We start from the raw sequence: 20,425 nt of genomic DNA, 5'->3' as shown, positions 1-20,425 counted from the left end.
TTTCAAATGTTTCAAAAATGCTCGTTTTTTGGAGTTTCCTACTTTAAGAAGATCTCTCATAGTCCCGTTTCAAACTTTTTTAAATATCTGGGTATTCTAATATTTAAAGTAGTAGAAAGCTATAGGATACCATGTGCCCATTTACGCACATGCGTCGTAAAAGAGTTATTTCCGCATGCCTTTTGAACATTTTGACTTTTGACATGGAATAACCAGAATTTACGTAATACGTCGTACTTAATATTCATCAATATTCGTTAGCTAGTTAAAAAACAATAATTAATCAGTTAAACAAACTAATTTTTTGAAACGGTGGTGAAATTTCCATTCGTCGATAAACTCACGTGATGACTTAACAACATTTTCGTTACGCATTCAACATACCGATTTCTGACTCATGCGTTTCTAGACGTTTTAATATTTTGCTGTGTCGATACCGGTTCTAGATATATGTTATGCTACCGAATAAAGATAGTATCGATGTAATGAAATCGATACATCGAAGCGTTGTTGACATTTCTATGCTCCTGTCGATGATGGATATAGCGATAGTATCTTGTTCTGTGAGACAATATCGGAAAGAAAACAACGTAGTAAGGAAAAGATGGCTCTCATATTACCATGTACTACCAAGCCAATATTCCAGGGACTTTTTATCATGGGATCTCTTTTTAAATCATAAGTGCTACCTATTGATAATTGCTGAATAAGTTTTCTACGCAATTCATTGCCTGAAGATAACTGCCATTGTAGTCAACGGGACCTTCTGGTGAGATTAATCTGTTAAATTACGTACGATTTTGCTATAATAAGTTCTGACTAATGAAGACTACCACATTTAAGGGATCAGTTCAGGAGTATAATAATTACTGTGGTTTTTAGATTATGAAGATATTTTGAGCATAAATTTACTCCGACTGAAGAGAGAATAGATTTGGATTAACAATATGGATTTCGCCTTCGTCTAGGTATCAAATATTTATCGTTAGATCTTCGGTTATTTTTTATCTGCCAAGCCTGATTTGTTAGTTATAAGTACTCATAGAAAAGTACATTTAAACATGTGTGTATCATTAAAAGCTGAATTGCCAATACATTTCCGTTTCGACAGGAAATTGAAAACTAATGGCTTGATCTGGTCCGACTAACCTTTGATTTTATAGTCATTCCATGTTCTAAGTATAAAACTTGGTATTTTATGATATGCTTACCAATAAGTCAGATTCTTTATTGTGGAAAATCCGGTGGCAAAACAAACCATATTCCCAAAGGTGTAATTTTAGAACTATCTTTGAACTGGTGACATCATCATTGCTACCTTATCCTTTCAATATCAACGCGCAACCAAATTTATTAGCTCAATAGGTCAAATTTCAGTCAACTCAAGACTGAAATAAGGCTATTAAATATGTAGGCATCCTCATTTTTATAAATTCACGAGGGACCAAAGTACACAAATGAATTGACAATAATTCAGCATATCACTGTTATTTGTATTGTTCCACGGATTTTGCATGTCAGTATTGTAATCCTCTTGTAATTCTTTTGTTTGTGTGTGTATAGTGGGCCATTTTGAAAAGCGTACTGTAAGTGGTTGATTTAAAAAAAGATAGATATATAGTTTCACGGCCTTAATAAACCAAGAAAGAAAAAATCAGGTCACAGATGGAGGTCTTGGCTTGCTGATCTCCGTCAATGGTTTCGCATTAGAACCACATCCTTGTTCCTAGCACCTATTTTGAGAGTACATGTGATGTCAGAATATGGCACCTTATAAAGAAAAATAAATCTTAAGCTCGTGTTGGAATTCGGTGGACTGTCGCCAAACTTAACAAGCCCAACACTGTAGAGTGAAGTACAAGATGTGTTGGTGATGGGAACATTGGAAGGAAAGGTCAAGACTGAAGCACCTTGATCAAATCGGACTAGTCCTGGTGAAAGGTCAGGTCTAGACCTACCTTAAACTTAAAAACTTGTACTTGTACATGTAAAGATGATACGACGATTGGATATGAAGCAGAAGAAAAATGCAGGGGATATATGTATATATTTATATCGTGGCAAGCGTTCTTTTACATAAAGCAAGTATTACGGAGTAGACAGAGCCAACAATCTTGAAAAGGCTCGAAGGTAACGTTCAGCTGAATGGTTATTGACATTCAAATAGTGACAGGTTGCTGGTCTAAAAAAAGAATTCCAAGTTTTGTATCCTCCTTGGATACTAATATTTTATTGTGTTTCTATCTATCACCATTCGTTCCACTGAAACGGTTACTGAAACCCCAACATTACCCGGACGTGAAATAAGAACGTAACGTTACGTAACTGTAAATAATATAACTTTGAATTTGATCGACGCTTTGTTGCTCGTTTCCTACGTTATTTCAGTCTCTATATAACACCACTTATTGACACTAATAGCTATAGTATGCGTCAATTTAAAGGTGGGAGGTTGATTGATATTTGTATCAGATTTATTCTTAACAAACCGTTTTTGCTGTATAATTTGAACGTACGTTTGGCCCATTCTATTTTCATATTATACCTTAATATTTACAAAAGTTTAAGAGTATTTTAGTTTTAAAACAACAAGAAAACTGACGGGTTCCAACAAGACCATGTGCGTAACTTACGTACAAGAGCTCTTCAAATACCTACAAAATGAAATTCATTTCTTAATACAAGAAACGTGCTTTGAAATGTACATGGATGTTATAATGTACTACCATTAGTACAATCTTACTACTTCTATGTAAATATGTAATGAATGGCCATGTTATACTGCAAGCGACGCTTCTAAAGCGACATTAGCATGAAATAACGAGAGTTCAGAATAACGACGAAGAATTTATAACAAAACTTCAACTTGTATGAATAGCTATAAGTTAGATTGTAGTTTGTGTACATACATAGATCTGTAAATGAGAACTCAAAATAAAATAACAGAACCGTTTTACACATTTTTATTGTTATACATACATATAATCACGTCTATAACCCTTGCGGACAGTTTGTATGACATCTGCATTACAGTACAGAAAGACTATTTAATCGTTAATTCCTTTTTTTCTTTATTATATTATATTTTATTAATTCAAAGTTTATGACTTACCCACAGGAAGGCTTAGAGTTTAAAGAAGCTATAACTATAGTCATATAGTTAACCTTCTGTGTTATATCCATTTTGTTGTCACATTAGTTTCGAGTGGTAATATTTTTCACTCTTACTCTCTAGTGTACTTATGTTACGCACCTGTTAGTAGGTAGCATGTTTATTCTCATTCAGTTTAGTTGTTGAGAATAACAGATTATGAAATATTCTACTAAAATAAAAATGTTTTGTTAGTGTTTTTTTTATTCAATTCTAGTTTGTTTTATGTTATCGTATACATAAGTTAATGATCAATCTGTGTTTTCACTATTAGCTTAATTTGTACTTATTTTCAATTGGCTGGTGAATATTTTTGTATTGTTTTTATTAAATTTATTTTTATTTTAGGCAAGAACTTTTTTTGAGAACTGAAAAATATTCTTTGGCCATTTTAGATTGTCAATTTATCAATTTTTCCAAATAATATAATACATTTCGTTTGAGTTTACTGGATAATTTTGTATCTGAAATGTCTTTCATTATTCCCTCTTAAATATTTGGAATAACGAGGTTTTTTTAGATTAAATATATATTTAGATACAATATCGGCGTGGTTATTATTTGGAAAACGCTAAGAAGCGAGGCTTGCGATTCTCAACCGGTTACAGACTCTCGCTTACCATTTCACTACTAAGGGTTTGGTCACACTATAAGCGGAGATGGCGATACCGGTAAGAGATATTTAGATGGTAGTTAAACTAAAAATTAAATTTCCTTGTAATGATTTTAAATTTACCAGTATTAACAATAACTTTTATTACGTCATTCCTTGCGGGGTAGATAATGTCATTTGGCACAAGACTCGAAGGTTACATTGGCTGCGGTTTAGTGATAGAATTGAGAGTTTAAGTTTGAGATTCAGAGATCGTTACACGTTTACTTATGGGCCTCACAAGTATTTTCCTCCACTTTTTTTACATTGTAATTAATTTCTTTTTAAAAACTGCTGAACGGATTTTTGTCTAATAATCTTGGTACCTATATTATGTACTTGTATTAGTATTGGGAAAAGTCCATGCATTTTCATAGCTAATGTTCTTAGGTTATATATTTTCATCTTTAGCTCAACTGGATTTGCTGACCACACAATCTTTGCTTGTTCAGTCAATTTTAACTTTAATAATTATTTTTCTCGCATAATAAATCGCTGGCAATGGGCCCACCCCCGCGCTCTCTATAACATCCGGTCGTTGACTTAATACTACGTAACAAGTAAATATTGTAAAGCATCGATCAGTCTCACCGCTAATTGGACTGACATTGGAATGTAAATGAGATTTATTTTATCGAAATTCAATTTGATACTAAATGTCTTTGGCATCGTGTCTGGTTTTTTTGTAAAGGCGCATGGCGTAACAAGCTTTTAATTTGATAAAAATTTGTTTGTGTATAATAAGCTTAAATCGGCTACATTTATATTTTAGACTATTTCATATATTCATCAGTCAACAGTGATTACATTTAGATTAACATTGTGCCGTGTGGTTTCCGGCACTTAAGAATAGGACTACCTACTCCATATCTTTCTCATGAATATCGTTAAAGGCGACTAAGGGAATGGCTCATAAACTTGACTTCTTGTAGACGATAGGTTAGCCATGTCGCTAACCCACGATTATAATTAAGATATACCGCTGAACATAGCCTTTCAGTTTTGTTGGCTCTGTCAACCCCACAAGGGGTATAGACGTGATTACATAGTATTGAGTGATTGATTAAGCGACTCACAGGTACTAATTAATCTCCTTACTGCACATGATATGTTGAAATGTAAATACAATTTATATCAGCGCTAATTTAATTAAGTGGGTTGAAATAACCTCAATCGTGCGAGACAGGATGTCTCAGTCATACGGAACTTAAGAAATCGGTAATGTTGCAGCATTACTCTGTAACCTTGTGTTAACTTAATTACTACAAATGCCGATAATGTAGCCTGGTTTAAAGCGTAGGGTTAGCAGAAACGGAAAAGAAATTTTCATTACAACGCGAATCAACATCAAGAATTTGCGAGTATGATACCGGCCGACCGGAGTCGCTTCGTGAAATTATCTGGTCACCCTCTGTTCAGAAGTAACTTAAGCCGACGATGATGAAGATGAGGACTGCGGATGAAGCGAGAAAGAAGTACCCATGCAGAGTCATGGTCTTCTTATCAAGTCTCTGCTTATCCTCGGGAAAAAGGCGTGATTATATAAAAGTAGGTTTATAAACTTGGGATTCTTCTTTTAGGCGATGGGCTAGCAACCTGTCACTATTTGAATCTCAATTCTATCATTAAGCCAAACAGCTGAACGTATCCTATCAGTCTTTTCAAGACTGTTGGCTCTGTTTACCCTGTAAGGGATAAAGACGTGATCATATGTATGTATATGAAAGTATAAGTCTTCGATACCAGCACACGGCAGAATGATGACGCCATGTTTGTTTGTTTTAAATGTAGGAGTATAAAGGCTGCAAATAAGTGATGATTTTCTCTGTACTTTTATATAATTGAGCCATTTTTGGTGAAATTTTTCGTAGAGACCATAAAACCATTTATGCTTTTAAAATCGCAGGTAATCAATCTTCTACATCAAAAATATGTCTCACAAGCAATTTTTTGAAAGGAAAAAGGTACCTACCAAATTTACTAGGTAACTGGTTTCCTATTGGCTTCTATTGGTGCATGTTTATGTATCAAGAGGTGATAGTAGTAGTAGTATCAAGTGGTTGCTGAGAACAGTTACTCACCTGGTAGAAAAGCTACCTTTTTTTTTTAATAATTAGACAGAACTTGTATGACAATAGTTTTCGCCACCTTGACTAGATATTTATGTCAGGCTTCGATCGTGACAAAGTTGGCTAAAGTTTCAAACAATGACATTTATCGCGACCGATTGAGTTTTTTCAAGTGGTTGAGGCATATCTTATTGTGAATAGATTGTTTTACTTTGTTCAAAATTGCCATATTCACCATCAACTATTTAGCTTATTCCCTGCTTAGCAAAAAAGGGTGTTATAAGTTTTGTGACGGTGACGTAAACTAAACAGACGTAAATGAACTGATTTATAATGATTTTTGTTGTTGATTGATGTTTAGCTTAATTTTGGTGGACATTGTTCATAAGATGAAAGCTTATGAAAAAAATATGTCTAAATAAATGAGTAAGACGTTATAGGTTTAGCTGAGATATTAAGAGTAAAAAAAGGCTTTCTTGTCGAATTATGACCTCATAAACTTAAAATCGATATTTTTGTTAAAATATTTCATTTTTACTAAATTATTTATAAAATATATTTAATCACTCACGTTTCTTTCCAATTGCCAAAATCGGATCGGCTACTTGTAAAAGAACTAAATAATTTTATCTAGGTCAAACAGTCAATTCACTTTTGCTTTTTTTAAACGTACAATCAAATTGGGATTGTACAATTTTGCGTCCAGTAACGGTATACAATTTATATTGTTTAGTGAATGAGTATAGAGAACATAAAACAATGTTACTTTTCAAGGTAAAAATATAAATTAAAGTTGTTCTCACAATTCGAGCACATAACGGTAGTTACAATGCTAGTGCGGTTTGAATTAACCATTATCTCAGTTTCAAATGTATGAATGAAATTGAATATTGTGAACATAAAAGTGGTAATTGTTGGTAAAAAATGTGGGTGTTCGCTTTTTTTTCTAACGCTTAGTTGAACTTGAAGGTTTTTTACTGTTTTATAGCTTTTTTGTTATACATACATAAAATATAAAATATTATTTTATTAATATCTGTTACTAATCCTACTATCGGTGTTTATGAAATATAACTTCGATTAGCAGACAGATTCAAGAATAGGTGAAATTATTATATTTAAATGAAAAATTGGATTGTCATGTACCTAAAGATATTCATATCTGTATCTTACTCATCTGTACTCCAAAATATATAAATAGGTAAAACCCTTTTAAAGCATAAACTCGATTTTTATGAAATTTGCCACGTGAGTAGGTAATATCTCCTGAATTTTTTTTTTATTCCACGATATATAGTCCTGGTAAAAGTTTTGATAGATTGCTGTAGTTTTAAACTCACAATTGTCTGTAAGTATAACTTGCGTTCAATAAATTCAGCTGGGCTTTGACAGAAATTTTAGTCATTATTAGTTTTTAGTATAATTAGTAAGAAGTTGCAAAATATATAACACATTTTAAAATCGCAATAAATTGGGTATATACTCAATATATTTTATATCTATAGAAAACAAATTGATGGAATGCAACACAAACGCGATCACGTGGGACGACGTCATAGTATCACATAATATCATTCTGGTTATGCGCATCACGCGATCACTAATATAGGAATACTTCCTAAAATTTTACTTTTTATATATTTTATATTTAAATAAAAATATAGAGTACGTATTTATAAACGTAAAGACAAAATTTTATCTCAATTTGAAATAAATAACGAGATAAAAATATTTCTTGAAGTTTACTACGATTAACATTAAAATGATAACATAAAAAATAGTTTTATATATAATATAGTTTTTGTAAAGAGAACAAATATTTTGTATATTTATATTAAAACTAAATTTTAAGTATAATTTTTTTTTATTTCGTATAAAATCTGTCGTAATTATAATTAAAAATTATATTGCTTGTAATTACATAATTACCTTTCATCCGTTTGGGTACCACTCTCACACCGATCGCATTTTCCGCCACTAGACACAAGGATAGAGCCAGTATACAGTATCTCGCACTGCACCCCATATTAACACTTAAAGTTCTGCCTGTATATCAATTAAAAATTAAAGGCACTGGAGCGCGGGGCATTTGCTCCTCACTGGATGTCAATGTGCGTTCCCGAACTTACATCTGCTTACACGCACTTAAAAAAAAATAAACGGTTCCGATACACGCCCGAAGTACCTCCGCGGACGAGAGGACCGTCCGATTACCCTATATTATGACTTATAGCAATTTGGCAGTGCGAATTCTACTTGTATATAAAACCTTTCGCCGGCTCTAGGCGTTCGGTCATTGGTGGTGCGGAGGCGTGCGGCAAAGGTGAAGGGAGTTGGAAGTGGCTCCCCCCAAGAGAGGGGGTAACGCCAGGGTCGCCGCAGACACTTTTGCTATCGACGGTGAGATAGCTATCATGCTGCAGCGCGTTCCGTTGCCTGCTTACGTCACGGCGCGGTTCCACCGAGCTGACCGCGTTTCTGAACCGCACTTGCTCTTCTTTCTGTTAACTCGACGTGTAATTATTTTAATTTAGAAAACGACGGAATTTGGAGAAATTTTAAACTCGCTTCTTACCAGTTTAAGGTCATTACTTTAATAATTTGATGATGGCTTACTAGACTTGGTAGTTTCCTGAAGTCGCAAATTAAGAGATATTGAAAAAAACCTATCAATTTGGGTTAACAGACTTTATATAGAATTAAAACACATACTCGCTAAGTTAACACATGATACACCCTTTTAAATATGAGATAGCCAAAATTCACCTTCCAAATCAGAATCATTTTCAAAGGAGCACCTCGAGGTTGTCTCTACAGAGCTGTAAGAGTAACCAGGAATAATGCCAGGAGGAAAATAAGCTAGTCAAACTTATCTTTAAAAAATAAGCTATAGCTACAAACTTTTCAAAATTGCTTTATTAAATTATAATTCTACAGGGTAAATTTTCTACTTTAGCGACATTTAATCGAAATTCATGCTTGTTTCTTTATTGAAAATGAAACCGAAAGTACGTTTGTAAAGTCTCTAGAAAAAATGCGTATCTCACTTGATAACATCATGACACAGGCTGTGTGTGTGTCAGAGTCAGAGGTCGCCACGCTTTGATACAAATATCAGTCGAAAGTGGTACTGACATTTTGTCTGACATAATAAGAAGGTATTATGTTACACAGTGGTTCAGAATGAGTTTTTATGCTAGGTACATTGAAATGAGCACTATATAATAGAAAGAATAATAAATGTTGAAAAGACTTACTTGAATGCGAATGACTGTAGAGAAATTAGTAGAAATTTACTAGACGATATTATTATTTAGTTCAGTAACATACATAATGGTGGAGTTTAGTTTCTTAATAACAGCTAAAGAATTCAGCTCATTAAACAAACCTGTGAGTGTTATAGTAAGATATATTATTTGAGGTCAAATTGATAGCAGCAAAAATAATCAAGAATACTACTTTTTATAAAAATAACATATTGTCGCGTCTATAACCCTTGCGGGGTAGACAGAGCCAACAATCTCGAAAAGACCAAAAGGCCACGTTCAGCTGTATAGCTTTATGATGAATTTGAGATTCAAATAGTGGCAGGTTGCTAGCCTCTCGTTCACAAGAGGAATCCAAATGTCGCCATCCATGGAAAAGATATGCAGTGATCCTAATCTAAAGTGTTGAAAACCACACGGCACTTTTGAACAAACAAATTAGTCTTATTTGGCATGCAAAAATCTGAACGATTTGCCACGGAACTACGCTACTAATAGAGGTAGTACCCCGGGCGGAACTATGCATTTCATAGCAGCTACGGCTAATTGTTATACTACCAATTGTAGTAAAAATGTACTGTTAAAATTTTTGTTGGACAAATTATTTTGTTTCGGGATCTTTGGTCTCTTTCTGCATTACCAAAATCTTCTTTCCACCTACTTCTCTCTCGTAAAAAACGCAATAATCCTGCGGCTTCTGACTCTTTACTATTACGATAAGCTATCGATCAATGGATTTAATACAACGTTGATGCAGCTAAGCAAGTGTTTTTAATTTATTTTCTTTTCACAGTTTTTTTCTTTCAGATTCGTCAATTAGAGTTCAACCCAAAATTTATCCAAAAATACACTAAAAACAACATTTATTTTCTCGTGATTAATGTAAAGAAAGAGTAAGAGGTTTGAAGTATGGACAAGAATAGCTGCATATTAAATACCACAATCCCTTTGCCTGTTAGTATGAGGCGTCTCTGTGACCTGGCTATTATGAACATCAGGTATCTGGTCACCACAGGATCGCCAGTGGTTTCCCATTGAGCATCATAAAGGTCTGTACAGAAATCATCATTGGCCTGTAAAAGAAAAAAAAATGATTTAAGATCCACAAATTTACTATGAATAATTTTAAAAGTAAAAGAATTAATAATGTATACAATTACCTTACCTGTATTAAACTGCTTGCATGGTAACAAGGAAGGAACATGTGCATAACCGCGCTCAAAGCGAATATGGTATTTTTGGGATCTACTCTCTGGGTGTAGTATATTTGAAAAACGTTAAATGATATCAACAGTGATGTCAGCAGGAAAACCATAAAAAGCCATCCGCTATAGACAACTTGGATATTTTTATAAAATTCCAAAGCTTTTTGATGTTCTCCGATGAGATATTTTATTTTGTTACGTAGTTCATGCCGATTTGTTTCGTATTTAAAGCATTTCTGTATTGAATGTCCAACTATTTTCAACTTAAGGCACATATGAGTAGTTGCTATGCAGAATGATCCGTCAAACCCACAAAAATTCGTAGCCAGCAACAAAGACTGGACACAATTGTAGGCGAAAATTAACTCGAAATATGGAGATTTGTATTGAAGATGTTGTATGGGATGTAATTCCATTTCGTGTACCATATATCGCGTCCATAGGTCCGTATTCATATATTCATAGATCATGCAAACGGCTGAGTATATAGTGAATTGTGTTCCCAATAACAGCGGTATTACAGTCCAACATGCTTGTGAAATTTTTGCATTCTTTATAAATTCATTGTATATATCCTGAATATCATCCGGAAAATCGTAGCGCCGAAGTAAATCGTCATCAATATCTTGAAGAAGGTGCTCAAACTCATCATTCATATAGATGACGTAGAACTCTTTAAATAAATACAACATAATTATTATGCCAACAGTCATGTTTCGAGTGAAATTGAAGATGTCCATTCTGATAATACACATGAAGAGGTACCATAGGAACCAGTAGAGTTCCAGAAAATTTATTGCTATGAGGAATAATATCATTAGAAGTCTCTTTCTTAAGGTTGTTTTATTTGGAAAAATAAAAGCGATGGCTAAAGAAAAAGCACAAACTTTGTAGGTTTCATTTAAAGATTTAAACTTTTCTTCTATTTCGATTTTTGTTTCCACGTTTCTCCTAGAAGCCATTGTGTAGCTTCGGTTCCAAGCGTTGTGAGCAATCAGCCTGATTGATAGTCGCAATATGAATTAGGAGCAATCAAAGCATAAATCACTGCTTTGGGAAATGGCTGCCCATCATGTTGTTTAATAAAATATTCCTTAAGTCGCCGATAATGAACGGGTGTCTATAAATTCGCCATAAATTTAAACCAGTTTATAATTGACAGACCGTTACCATTACCATGAAAATGTGCTTGAATATCTAATATTTCTTTATTTGTACTTTGTGCACCTATGGAAAGGGTTTTTTTCCATAATTCATAGAACTATTGAAAAAGTTATTTCTTTGTAACATTTATTAAGGAAAAGATGTGGCCACTCAATCTACCACCTTTTCCTCATCCTTAAAATTGTTACACAAAAAGCCAACCACATACGTTAAATCAGTATGATTGATTTTTACTTACTTCATCATAATACGTCATTTATTATAGAAGTAGTCACTTCTATAATATATATTCTATATATATATATTATATATATTCTGAGTTTAATTGATATTGTGAAGTTGACATTTTGAAGAAAATGCTGCAGTGCAGTTTGTTACCGCTTCTTCTGCACTGACGCCTTGGAAGCGGCAGTAAACTTAGTTTTAAGGAATTTATTTGACGTTGTTAAACCATACGTTTTGATAATTATTAAGCGATATGAAGTATCCTATAATAATGAATAAAAATTTTGAATTTTGAATTTGAATTTTATATCCCTTGTGGGGTAGAAAGAGCCAATAATCTTGAAAACATTGATAGGCCATGTTCGGCTGTTTGACCTAAAGATAGACTTGAGATTCAAATAGTGACAGGTTAGTTAGGCTAGCCCATCCCCTAAAAGAAGAATCCTAAGTCTAAGCCTTTTACGACATACCGTCGGGACGACATAGTGCTGGGAGCCACACGGTTTATATTTGAAATATCTACATGTTTTAATGTACCACTTATCAATATTTAACATGTCTATGATAACTTGTATTTCTTCTATTACACCACCCAAATGACAGGGTACAACGTATCTGATAATTATTCGTTAAAAAAATAAACCAAAACTTTTACCATGTGCGTAACAATAATGTAGTTCATTGTTATTACAACATTATTTTTTGAGTGTCGAAACACTATTTAAAACTTGAAACAGTCTGATTATCAGTGTACTTTAAGTTGACAGCCTTTACGAAATGTTCGAAAGTAATAGCGTGGATTTAATTATAAAATTCACTAGTTTTTCCCGCGGCTCTACATGCAAAAATGAGAAATTTCTTTATTTCCTGTCGAAATACTATGTAGGTGCCTTTCTTACAATTTTCAACAACATTCCAAATAAAACCCTGTTTTGACAAAATAAATATGTAATTTTTTGACTGATTGAAGTCAATTACGCAGTAAGCTCAGCTTTTTCTATATTTTTTATTTATATATTTATGTACATAAGAAAAGGAAAATAAGAATAAAACTGAAAATAAAGAGAAATTCAGTACAAGGGCACTACTTATTTCTAGAGAAATTTAGCAGGCCCACGACAGGAAAGTGTAAAGAATGGCATTGGCTTGTGTACATAATAATAAAGACATAAACTTACTGATACTAATAAAACTAAAACACATGTAACTCATTACCACTTTTGATGGGCAAAAATCGGAATATCGCTTTTCATTACAAGACTTACTATTTGAATAACAAAAAATGTATATGAAATAATAGTTATATTTCACAAATTTAGGGGCATTATTATCGAAAAGAAATGTTGTTAACTATTGTGAGTATCAGTAGTACAAATTTCAATCATTTGGTTTCCAGCGGTCTTCCTAGTTTCGTTTAAAACATCAATCATACCCTTTTTGACCAGCAAAATTAGAGAGGAGGCCAGGCAGTACCTATAACTTTTCTACTATTTCGTTTTCAATGGAATCTAAATGAATTTTTTTACGATAAAGTATCACAATCTTTGCTGTGCGTACCTTTTGCACAATAATGAAATAAAATTAAATGTTAGGGTCTGATAAAATGACATTTCATACTCCAGTTTCGTAATTTTTGTATAAGCGACGGGAAAACTAGCTTAGCAGGCCTTCCGGCTCCTAATTACAGAATAATTTTAATCATCACATCAACAGATTTGAACCTGAAGGTCTATTCAGTTATAAAGTAATTTACTACCTGTATCAAAGAAAAGATCAATAATGTGCCTATACCACCACCATCCAAAGTGTAATTACAAGAATATCACACTCAATTTTAGGTTAATTTAAATAATTAGTAATAATTATCAAATGTTTATAACAATTATGTAAATAATACCACGAAAATATGTTAACTTTTTTCATAAGGTACCATAAAAGTTAGCTTAATGCGCTTAACCTAATTAAGCACGGCTTCACACAAAGTGAAGGTAGTTGTAGCAAGTAATTTACGTCACATTCATAACTGCACTTTCGGTGAACAAGAATGAAATTTTAGACCTGAATTTTGAGACAGGAATCCATTACGAAATGATCTACTTACACCGTTTTTAAGACCAAGGGCTTTGTGATAAATAAAACCGATTTCCTAATTCTTTGCGAAATTTTTCGGTGGCATAATTAGCATTCGCTATATGTTTTCATTCAAGTTAATGGAATTAATCTATGCGATTTTTTTATATTAATTTTATAGTTAAAACGTATTTTTTACTTTTGTTAGTAAGTAGTGTAGTTTATCTAATATTTGTCGTATCATCATAAAATAATGGGTATCGATTTCCAAAGTAGGTACACTTGTTCAAGTATCAATGAAACTTAAAATAACTTGGAAGCTAAGAATCTGATAAGTTTAAGATATCAGTTAGATGAACATTAGTTCTTATACTTTATCTTAAATTACATGTTTGAATATATGTAAGTGCTTACAAAGTTGAGGAACATTATATCAAAAAAATCTTTGAGGAAATAATATATTTTTTTGTTGTCAGATTCCATTGTAATTTTTTGTCAAAATCTAAGTTTTAAAAAGCTTCTTAATAGAGTTTTATCAAATATAAATGACAATGACTTTCTTGAATTCTAAAAAATGCGGAGAATCGCAATACAACTGATAACTTTGAGAATTTCGTCGACACTAGCAGATTTTATTAAAATATTTAACAATGAAAACATCCCAGGTTTCACGATGTGTAGTCATGATAATCTTTATTTCTTTGTGTCAATGGCCACAGTTAAAAACTAGCTATTGTGTCGGAGAGATTTATGAAATTATGAAAGTAGAGTGTGAAAATAATTTTGGGAATACCTGTAGAAAATAAGAGATGTGTGACATTCAAAAACAAAGTAATTATTTTTTATGTTCTGATCTAGACAAAACGGGGTTATATGACTGACATCTGGCTGTACAAATGAAGCGATTAGATATGAGATATTTGTAGAGAAATTACGTTTTAAACTCTAAGTTCATTAAACAGAGAAAATAAAATAATAAATTAATTGACATCTTTAAGCGAAGTTTTAAAATTTCATTCAGCACCTATTTTGTAAATTTTTTTTTGCATATTTCGTTAATTCCCGGCACCAATAGAAAAAGAATAGGACCACTCCATGTCTAAACCCATGAATCTCGTAATAGGTGACTTAGGGATAGGCGAACTAGGAATTCTTGTTTTAAGTGATGGGCTGCTAGCCCATCACTTAAAAGAAGAATTCCTAGTAGTAGTAGGTAGGTAGTAGTAGTTCCTAGTAGCACCAATACAAAAAAGGATAGGATCACTCCATCTCTTTCCCATGGATGTCGTAAAAGGCGACTAAGGGATAGGCTTACAAACTTGGGATTCTATTTTTAGGCGATGGGCTAGCAACCTGTCACGAATTAAATCTCAATTCTATCAATAAGCCAAACAGCTGAACGTGGCCTACCAGCCGTTTCAAGACTGTTGGCACTGTCTACCCCGCAGGGGATATAGACGTGATAATATGTCTGTATTTATGTATTTGGTTAAAAATTTAGAATTTAAGAAAATTAACTTCGAAAATAATAAAATAATTATTTACTGCAATTCAATGCATTCACCACCACTTAGAAAATAACCTAGTATTAAGTACTTAGTACTTAATACGTATTAAGTACCTATTTTAGTTGTTTCCTATAAATCAGTGATGTGCTACTTTGTTGCACATTGTATGATTGATAGTCGGTTACCACTGATGTGTTGTAATTTTTTAAGGTTTCCCACCTAAAAGGTAAAAACAGGACAGTTTTACTAAGTCTCCAAATATTTCCAAGGTACGTTTGTCAGTTACTAGTGCAAACATACCTGCGTAATAATATGATAGTAGAAATCTACCTTTACAATGTATGTACTTAATACTTAATTTGCTGTTATTTTACGTTTGAATTGTTCCGGCGCATACCCTGGGCGTTGGTTAGGCAATGAAGAGGCAATAAATTATTCATACTTAAAATATTAAGCTGGTCTGTTTAATTAATTATAGGATAAAATTTAAAAAAAATTGCTTTAAATTGATTTTAGAACTAAGTGAATTAGCTATATACAGCTTATTTTATTTATTTTAGATTTTTTATTGTCACATTTTTCCTTTATTATGTAATTTTTTTTTTCATTTATTGTGGCATAATGTATACTTGTGTAAAAATCAAAACGTGGTGTTCTGACATTACCTTGGAAATAAGAAAAACATAGTACAAAGTTTGTAGCTTAATGTCTTGCATTTAGCTATTAAATCAAACTTTTTCATCAAAGTAAGGAAATGAAAAAGTTCAGATTTTTAACGCGATTCCTAATTCAGCTATCTCTTATCAGTTACGAACGAATAACTAGCTGTCTTATTACAGTGTAATCCGCAATTTTCAACGGATGCATATGTTATGTAAGGAAAATCGTTAAATTGAAATTACAGTGAATTGCATATACTTATAGCTCACCTAACTACTTTGTAAATGTATGTAAGTAACTTCATAATATTTAATTATTTTGTATTTCCATCGAAAAAGGTGTGTATAATATAATTATTCTTTTTCAAATATTTGTGGCTTCTTTTCAGTGTTAATTACATTATTTGGAGCTTAATATACATACTGAGGTTTACATTATATAGCAACTAATAATACCAACTGGTGCGATTCATACAAACATACTAATTTAATACATATAATAGTACCAGTATATAGGTAATAGTACCATAGATACTAATTATTATTTGTCATATCAACCGAAAACTTAATAAACATACATTTTGATCAGAAGTCATAACATTATGAAGATAATAAAGGTAATTAGTTCTCATGAATTTGGTTAACTATGTGTTTATAATAAATATCTATAATTTTATTGCATCCGGTAATATGAAAATAATAAGAAAACACACATTCGCATGACAGACCGGTAGAATACACAATACTTTATTATAATTACGACTATGTTGTTTATACGTAAAGTAATAGCCTTCACAATACAATATTATTTTTTAATTTTTAGTTTAAGATTTATTATTCTTTAATGAAATGAAATATACATTTAGAAATTGCTTCAGAAGAGGTAAACTAAAACCGTGTGGTTCCCGGCACCAATAGTAATTCTTCTTTTAGGTGACAGGCTAATAACCTTTTACTATCTTAACTCTATCATTAAGCCAAAACAGCTGAACGTGGCCTATAAGTATTTTCAAGACTGTGGTAGGCGGTAAGAAGTAAGAAGAGAGAGAGAGAGATAAAAAATAAATAAAGATGGTCGTTATTTTTCTAAAATCTAATACTATACAAGGTGTTTGTCCGCCATAAGCAAATATTTTATGACCATCTCAATAAGGTAGCAATGACCCGCTATATTGCCACCTTAGAGGGACGGGGGAGAACTAAAAATACTTATACTAGTTTTTAAGTCGGCCCTATCTAAATACACCCAGAAAACTGCATTCAAATCAGAGCAATAGTTTTCGTGTGATACGAGAACAAACATACAGACACATATATGTAGATTCCTAGTAACCAAGTACTCATATCTTTCAAGTAAAGACATTGGTCAGACACTATTTTAATTAAGTATACATTGTCAATAGGTACCTACCTACTTAGTTTAATGTGTTAAGAAAAAAATCATTACTACTTAACCCTATAAACATAACTGTCACCAAAAGCAATAGCTTTTGTTCATTGAAACTAATGGTTTTAATTGCTTGGCTTGTTTACTTGTTCCGAAAATATACTGAGGCGTGGTCCATTGATTACTAATATAATGGCGTCTGTGGTCATGATTACTAGAAGACCATTAGACATTATATTTGAAGGTTAAAGAACAATAAGTGTCACTGACAAAATAGAGAATGTACGGAAAAATAGGATTATTTATAAAAAGTAAAAAAAATATTTAAATAATAACATAACATCAACTTCTCCAAAGGGCCTCTACGTGTTGGGTTTATATCATCACGCAAGCCTCTCAAAAATCCGGGGTGTATAGACCCATGAAATCTAAGAGGAGAAACATAAAATAAATAAATAATAAAAGAAGAAAGTAAATGACTGACTGACAATGCCTTGAAATTTAGCGTTAAGGTTCTTTATGTGCTCTAGGGCTGCATAAAATAGGATTTCTTAAAATTTCGGGAATTTTGGTGATTTTTTGTTTACCTTGTGTGTAAATAATGTTTATTTCGCACAGTTTTATTTAGTCTTAGTTCTAATAATCTATATCAACTTATTTATTTCGACCAGTAAAGACTTTTCAAAGGTCTGTGAAAGATTTTGCAGATTCGTCTAAGACAGCCTGGTCGTTTTCCTTGATAATTTGAACAGAAAATTATTGTAAGTATTTGGACACAACGTAACATTTTTGGCATAAATTTTTTGAGTCATCTCTTCTACGGGCAGTCGTTAAATCATTTTTTAAAAGCTATGCAAATGCGTTTTCTTTTCTGTTTCTCTTCTGGCGCCTCATTATTTTATGACTTCCAGGTGTGCTATTATACAGATACACTGATTGAAATGATCAAAAACAGTCATTAGTGTCACGATATAAAATACTGCTTCAATTCATTTTTCATAATCTCAAATAATTGTCGTTATCTCAAGGCAGAGGGTCATGGTCTTAAGGGGCTTTATTTTTAGTTTATGATCGTTGGAGTTTATAAAATATAGAAATAAATACATAAGTCTTTAGGGTAAAAAGAAGCAGGTACCGTTACGAAAATTAAAAACAGAGTCACACTGCCGAGCAATATAACCATTGTAGCGGAAATTTCATCCAAATTCAATATATCCTTTATAACAAACATGAAAATAAATTGTATGAAAATACAGTGATCATAACAAAAATAGGTATTTATTATTTCATAAAATTGTTTCATTTATTTCATTATAAATATTAAATACAAATGTTCCCCGAGCTATAACCTTTTGTAAAATAAAAATAAAACTTACCATAATACCAGTTCCGCAAAATAAAGTTGTCATTGCTTATAATCTGGTGATCAGTCATGATTTTGTACTGGATCATAAAGTCGCAAGACTTTCAAGGTGAAATTAGAAATATTAAGATTCAGTGATTGATAATCATGCAAGGATATGGAGTTAAAAATTTTGTCTGTTTTATGTGGTATAAAAAGTGTTAAATATATTTTAAAGGATAATTTCAAACTTTTACCAATAGCTTTTGTTTTTTAATAAGTACTTATTATGGTATTACTTACCCCGATCCAGTAGTAGATCGGGGTCATAGACAGACACCAAATATATCTTCAGGGAAGACGTAACCAGAACAAATATCACGAGGAAACATACATGATTTCATCGGTTATGGAGTAGACAGAGTCTTGAAGAGACTATAAAGCCACGTTCGGTTGTAAGGGTTAATGATATATCGCAAGTTTATTACCTCTTCCCTTGATTGACTTTGACAACCTGATGATGAGGATCCATGACGATGATTATAACTACAAAGGTTACACTACCTTTGTTATAAAAAAACGAGGAAAATTTAAATAGTGTGACCTCGGATATAGATTCAATGGCGATCAGAAGAGAAGCGCTTTCACTAACAATGAGACAGCACACGCTGATAAAAAAAACACCATTTTGTATGTAAACCTAGTTTCAGCGCTGTTCCGCTGCAAAAGATTTATGTAATTATGAGTTTATGACTATAATGATTCCTCATCACAATTTTTATAGCATGCGTTCTTAAACTAACAATTAATGGTACATTGTAGTAAGTAATTAATGACTACTAATGTATTGTTACATATTAAGCTTTGCTCTCGCCCAATTGCAGTAAGTATTGTAGACCAGACTTAGCAGTCTTTTCTCCACCATAGTGCTTGGGGACCTAGGGTCCGCTCAGGTCTCGATCAGGTATAACACAGTTTCCTTTAAAATTGTGTGTTTGTGATTATGAATGAGAAATTTTAGACTTCTTGATAGTAGTAAACACATCATTCGAGAATTTTCATACAATGTATTATTTTATAGCAACACACAATTTGAACGACTATTTATATAGTAAATATTTGTCTCCTATCTTTCTATTGTGTCACCCGGAAACAATAGCTAGACAAACAAACCTACAAAACATGCATTGTTAAACTACATTAAATATATCGAGATAAGATAAAGATATTTTATTTAGGTTCCCATTGTATTTTTCCTGTACATTACAGGCATAATAACATGTTTACGTGAACTACTTAGTTCTACAAAATTTTCCTATACTTGAAACAATAGTGCAATGAAGAAGTCTTAAGTATTATTACTACTTAGGATTTTAAATTCCAAGGGAAAAGATGATTTGATAACGATAATGGACTGCTTTTATTTTTTCAAAAATATCTATAATATCAAAAATTCTATCTGTTAACGATTGATGCTCTGGCCAGATAAAATACCAACGTGAGGTTCAAAAATAACTTTACTTTGCACAGATAAACTGAAATAGGCGAACTCCGCGCGCGGACCAAGACAGAGTTCCAAATTTAAAATTGGCGCACATTAGCTACCACAGACAACTTCGGATACAAAACCGTACACAATTGTGGGTGTAATGCTCTTGATAATATAAATATAAATACATTATATTTATAATCTGAACAAGTAATATGTGAAAAATATAATAAGAAAT

At 32.3% G+C, this 20,425-nt stretch overlaps 2 protein-coding genes across 2 annotated transcripts in view; both read right to left on the bottom strand.

The window, feature by feature from the left end:
- The window catches only part of LOC106138945 (uncharacterized), a 52,386-nt gene extending 44,304 nt beyond the window's left edge, over positions 1 to 8,082 (bottom strand). Inside the window, exon 1 of the mRNA XM_013340257.2 lies at positions 7,802 to 8,082. Coding sequence (XP_013195711.1) covers positions 7,802 to 7,898 — 97 coding nt within the window. The 5' untranslated portion in view covers positions 7,899 to 8,082. The remainder of the gene's footprint in view (positions 1 to 7,801) is intronic.
- Positions 8,083 to 10,001: 1,919 nt separating this feature from the next.
- Positions 10,002 to 11,305, bottom strand: LOC106137933 (putative odorant receptor 92a). Its single transcript, XM_013338890.2, has 2 exons — positions 10,304 to 11,305; positions 10,002 to 10,211 (listed from the first exon to the last, which is right to left on the bottom strand). Exons 1-2 carry the CDS (start codon positions 11,303 to 11,305, stop codon positions 10,002 to 10,004), a joined length of 1,212 nt encoding a protein of 403 aa, XP_013194344.2.
- Between the last annotated feature and the right edge of the window lie 9,120 nt (positions 11,306 to 20,425).

Source organism: Amyelois transitella, chromosome 5 (genome assembly GCF_032362555.1).
Source record: "Amyelois transitella isolate CPQ chromosome 5, ilAmyTran1.1, whole genome shotgun sequence".
NCBI lineage: Eukaryota > Metazoa > Arthropoda > Insecta > Lepidoptera > Pyralidae > Amyelois > Amyelois transitella.
This window is presented reverse-complemented; position numbering and strand designations above follow the sequence as displayed.

What these genes read in the sequence shown, in the direction of transcription:
- LOC106137933 (XM_013338890.2), bottom strand. Translation starts at nt 11,305, where the DNA reads ATGGCTTCTAGGAGAAACGTGGAAACAAAAATCGAAATAGAAGAAAAG. An exon ending in ATGCAAGCAGTTTAATACAG is followed by an intron (nt 10,212 to 10,303) that starts GTAAGGTAATTG and finishes TTTCTTTTACAG; the next exon opens with GCCAATGATGATTTCTGTAC.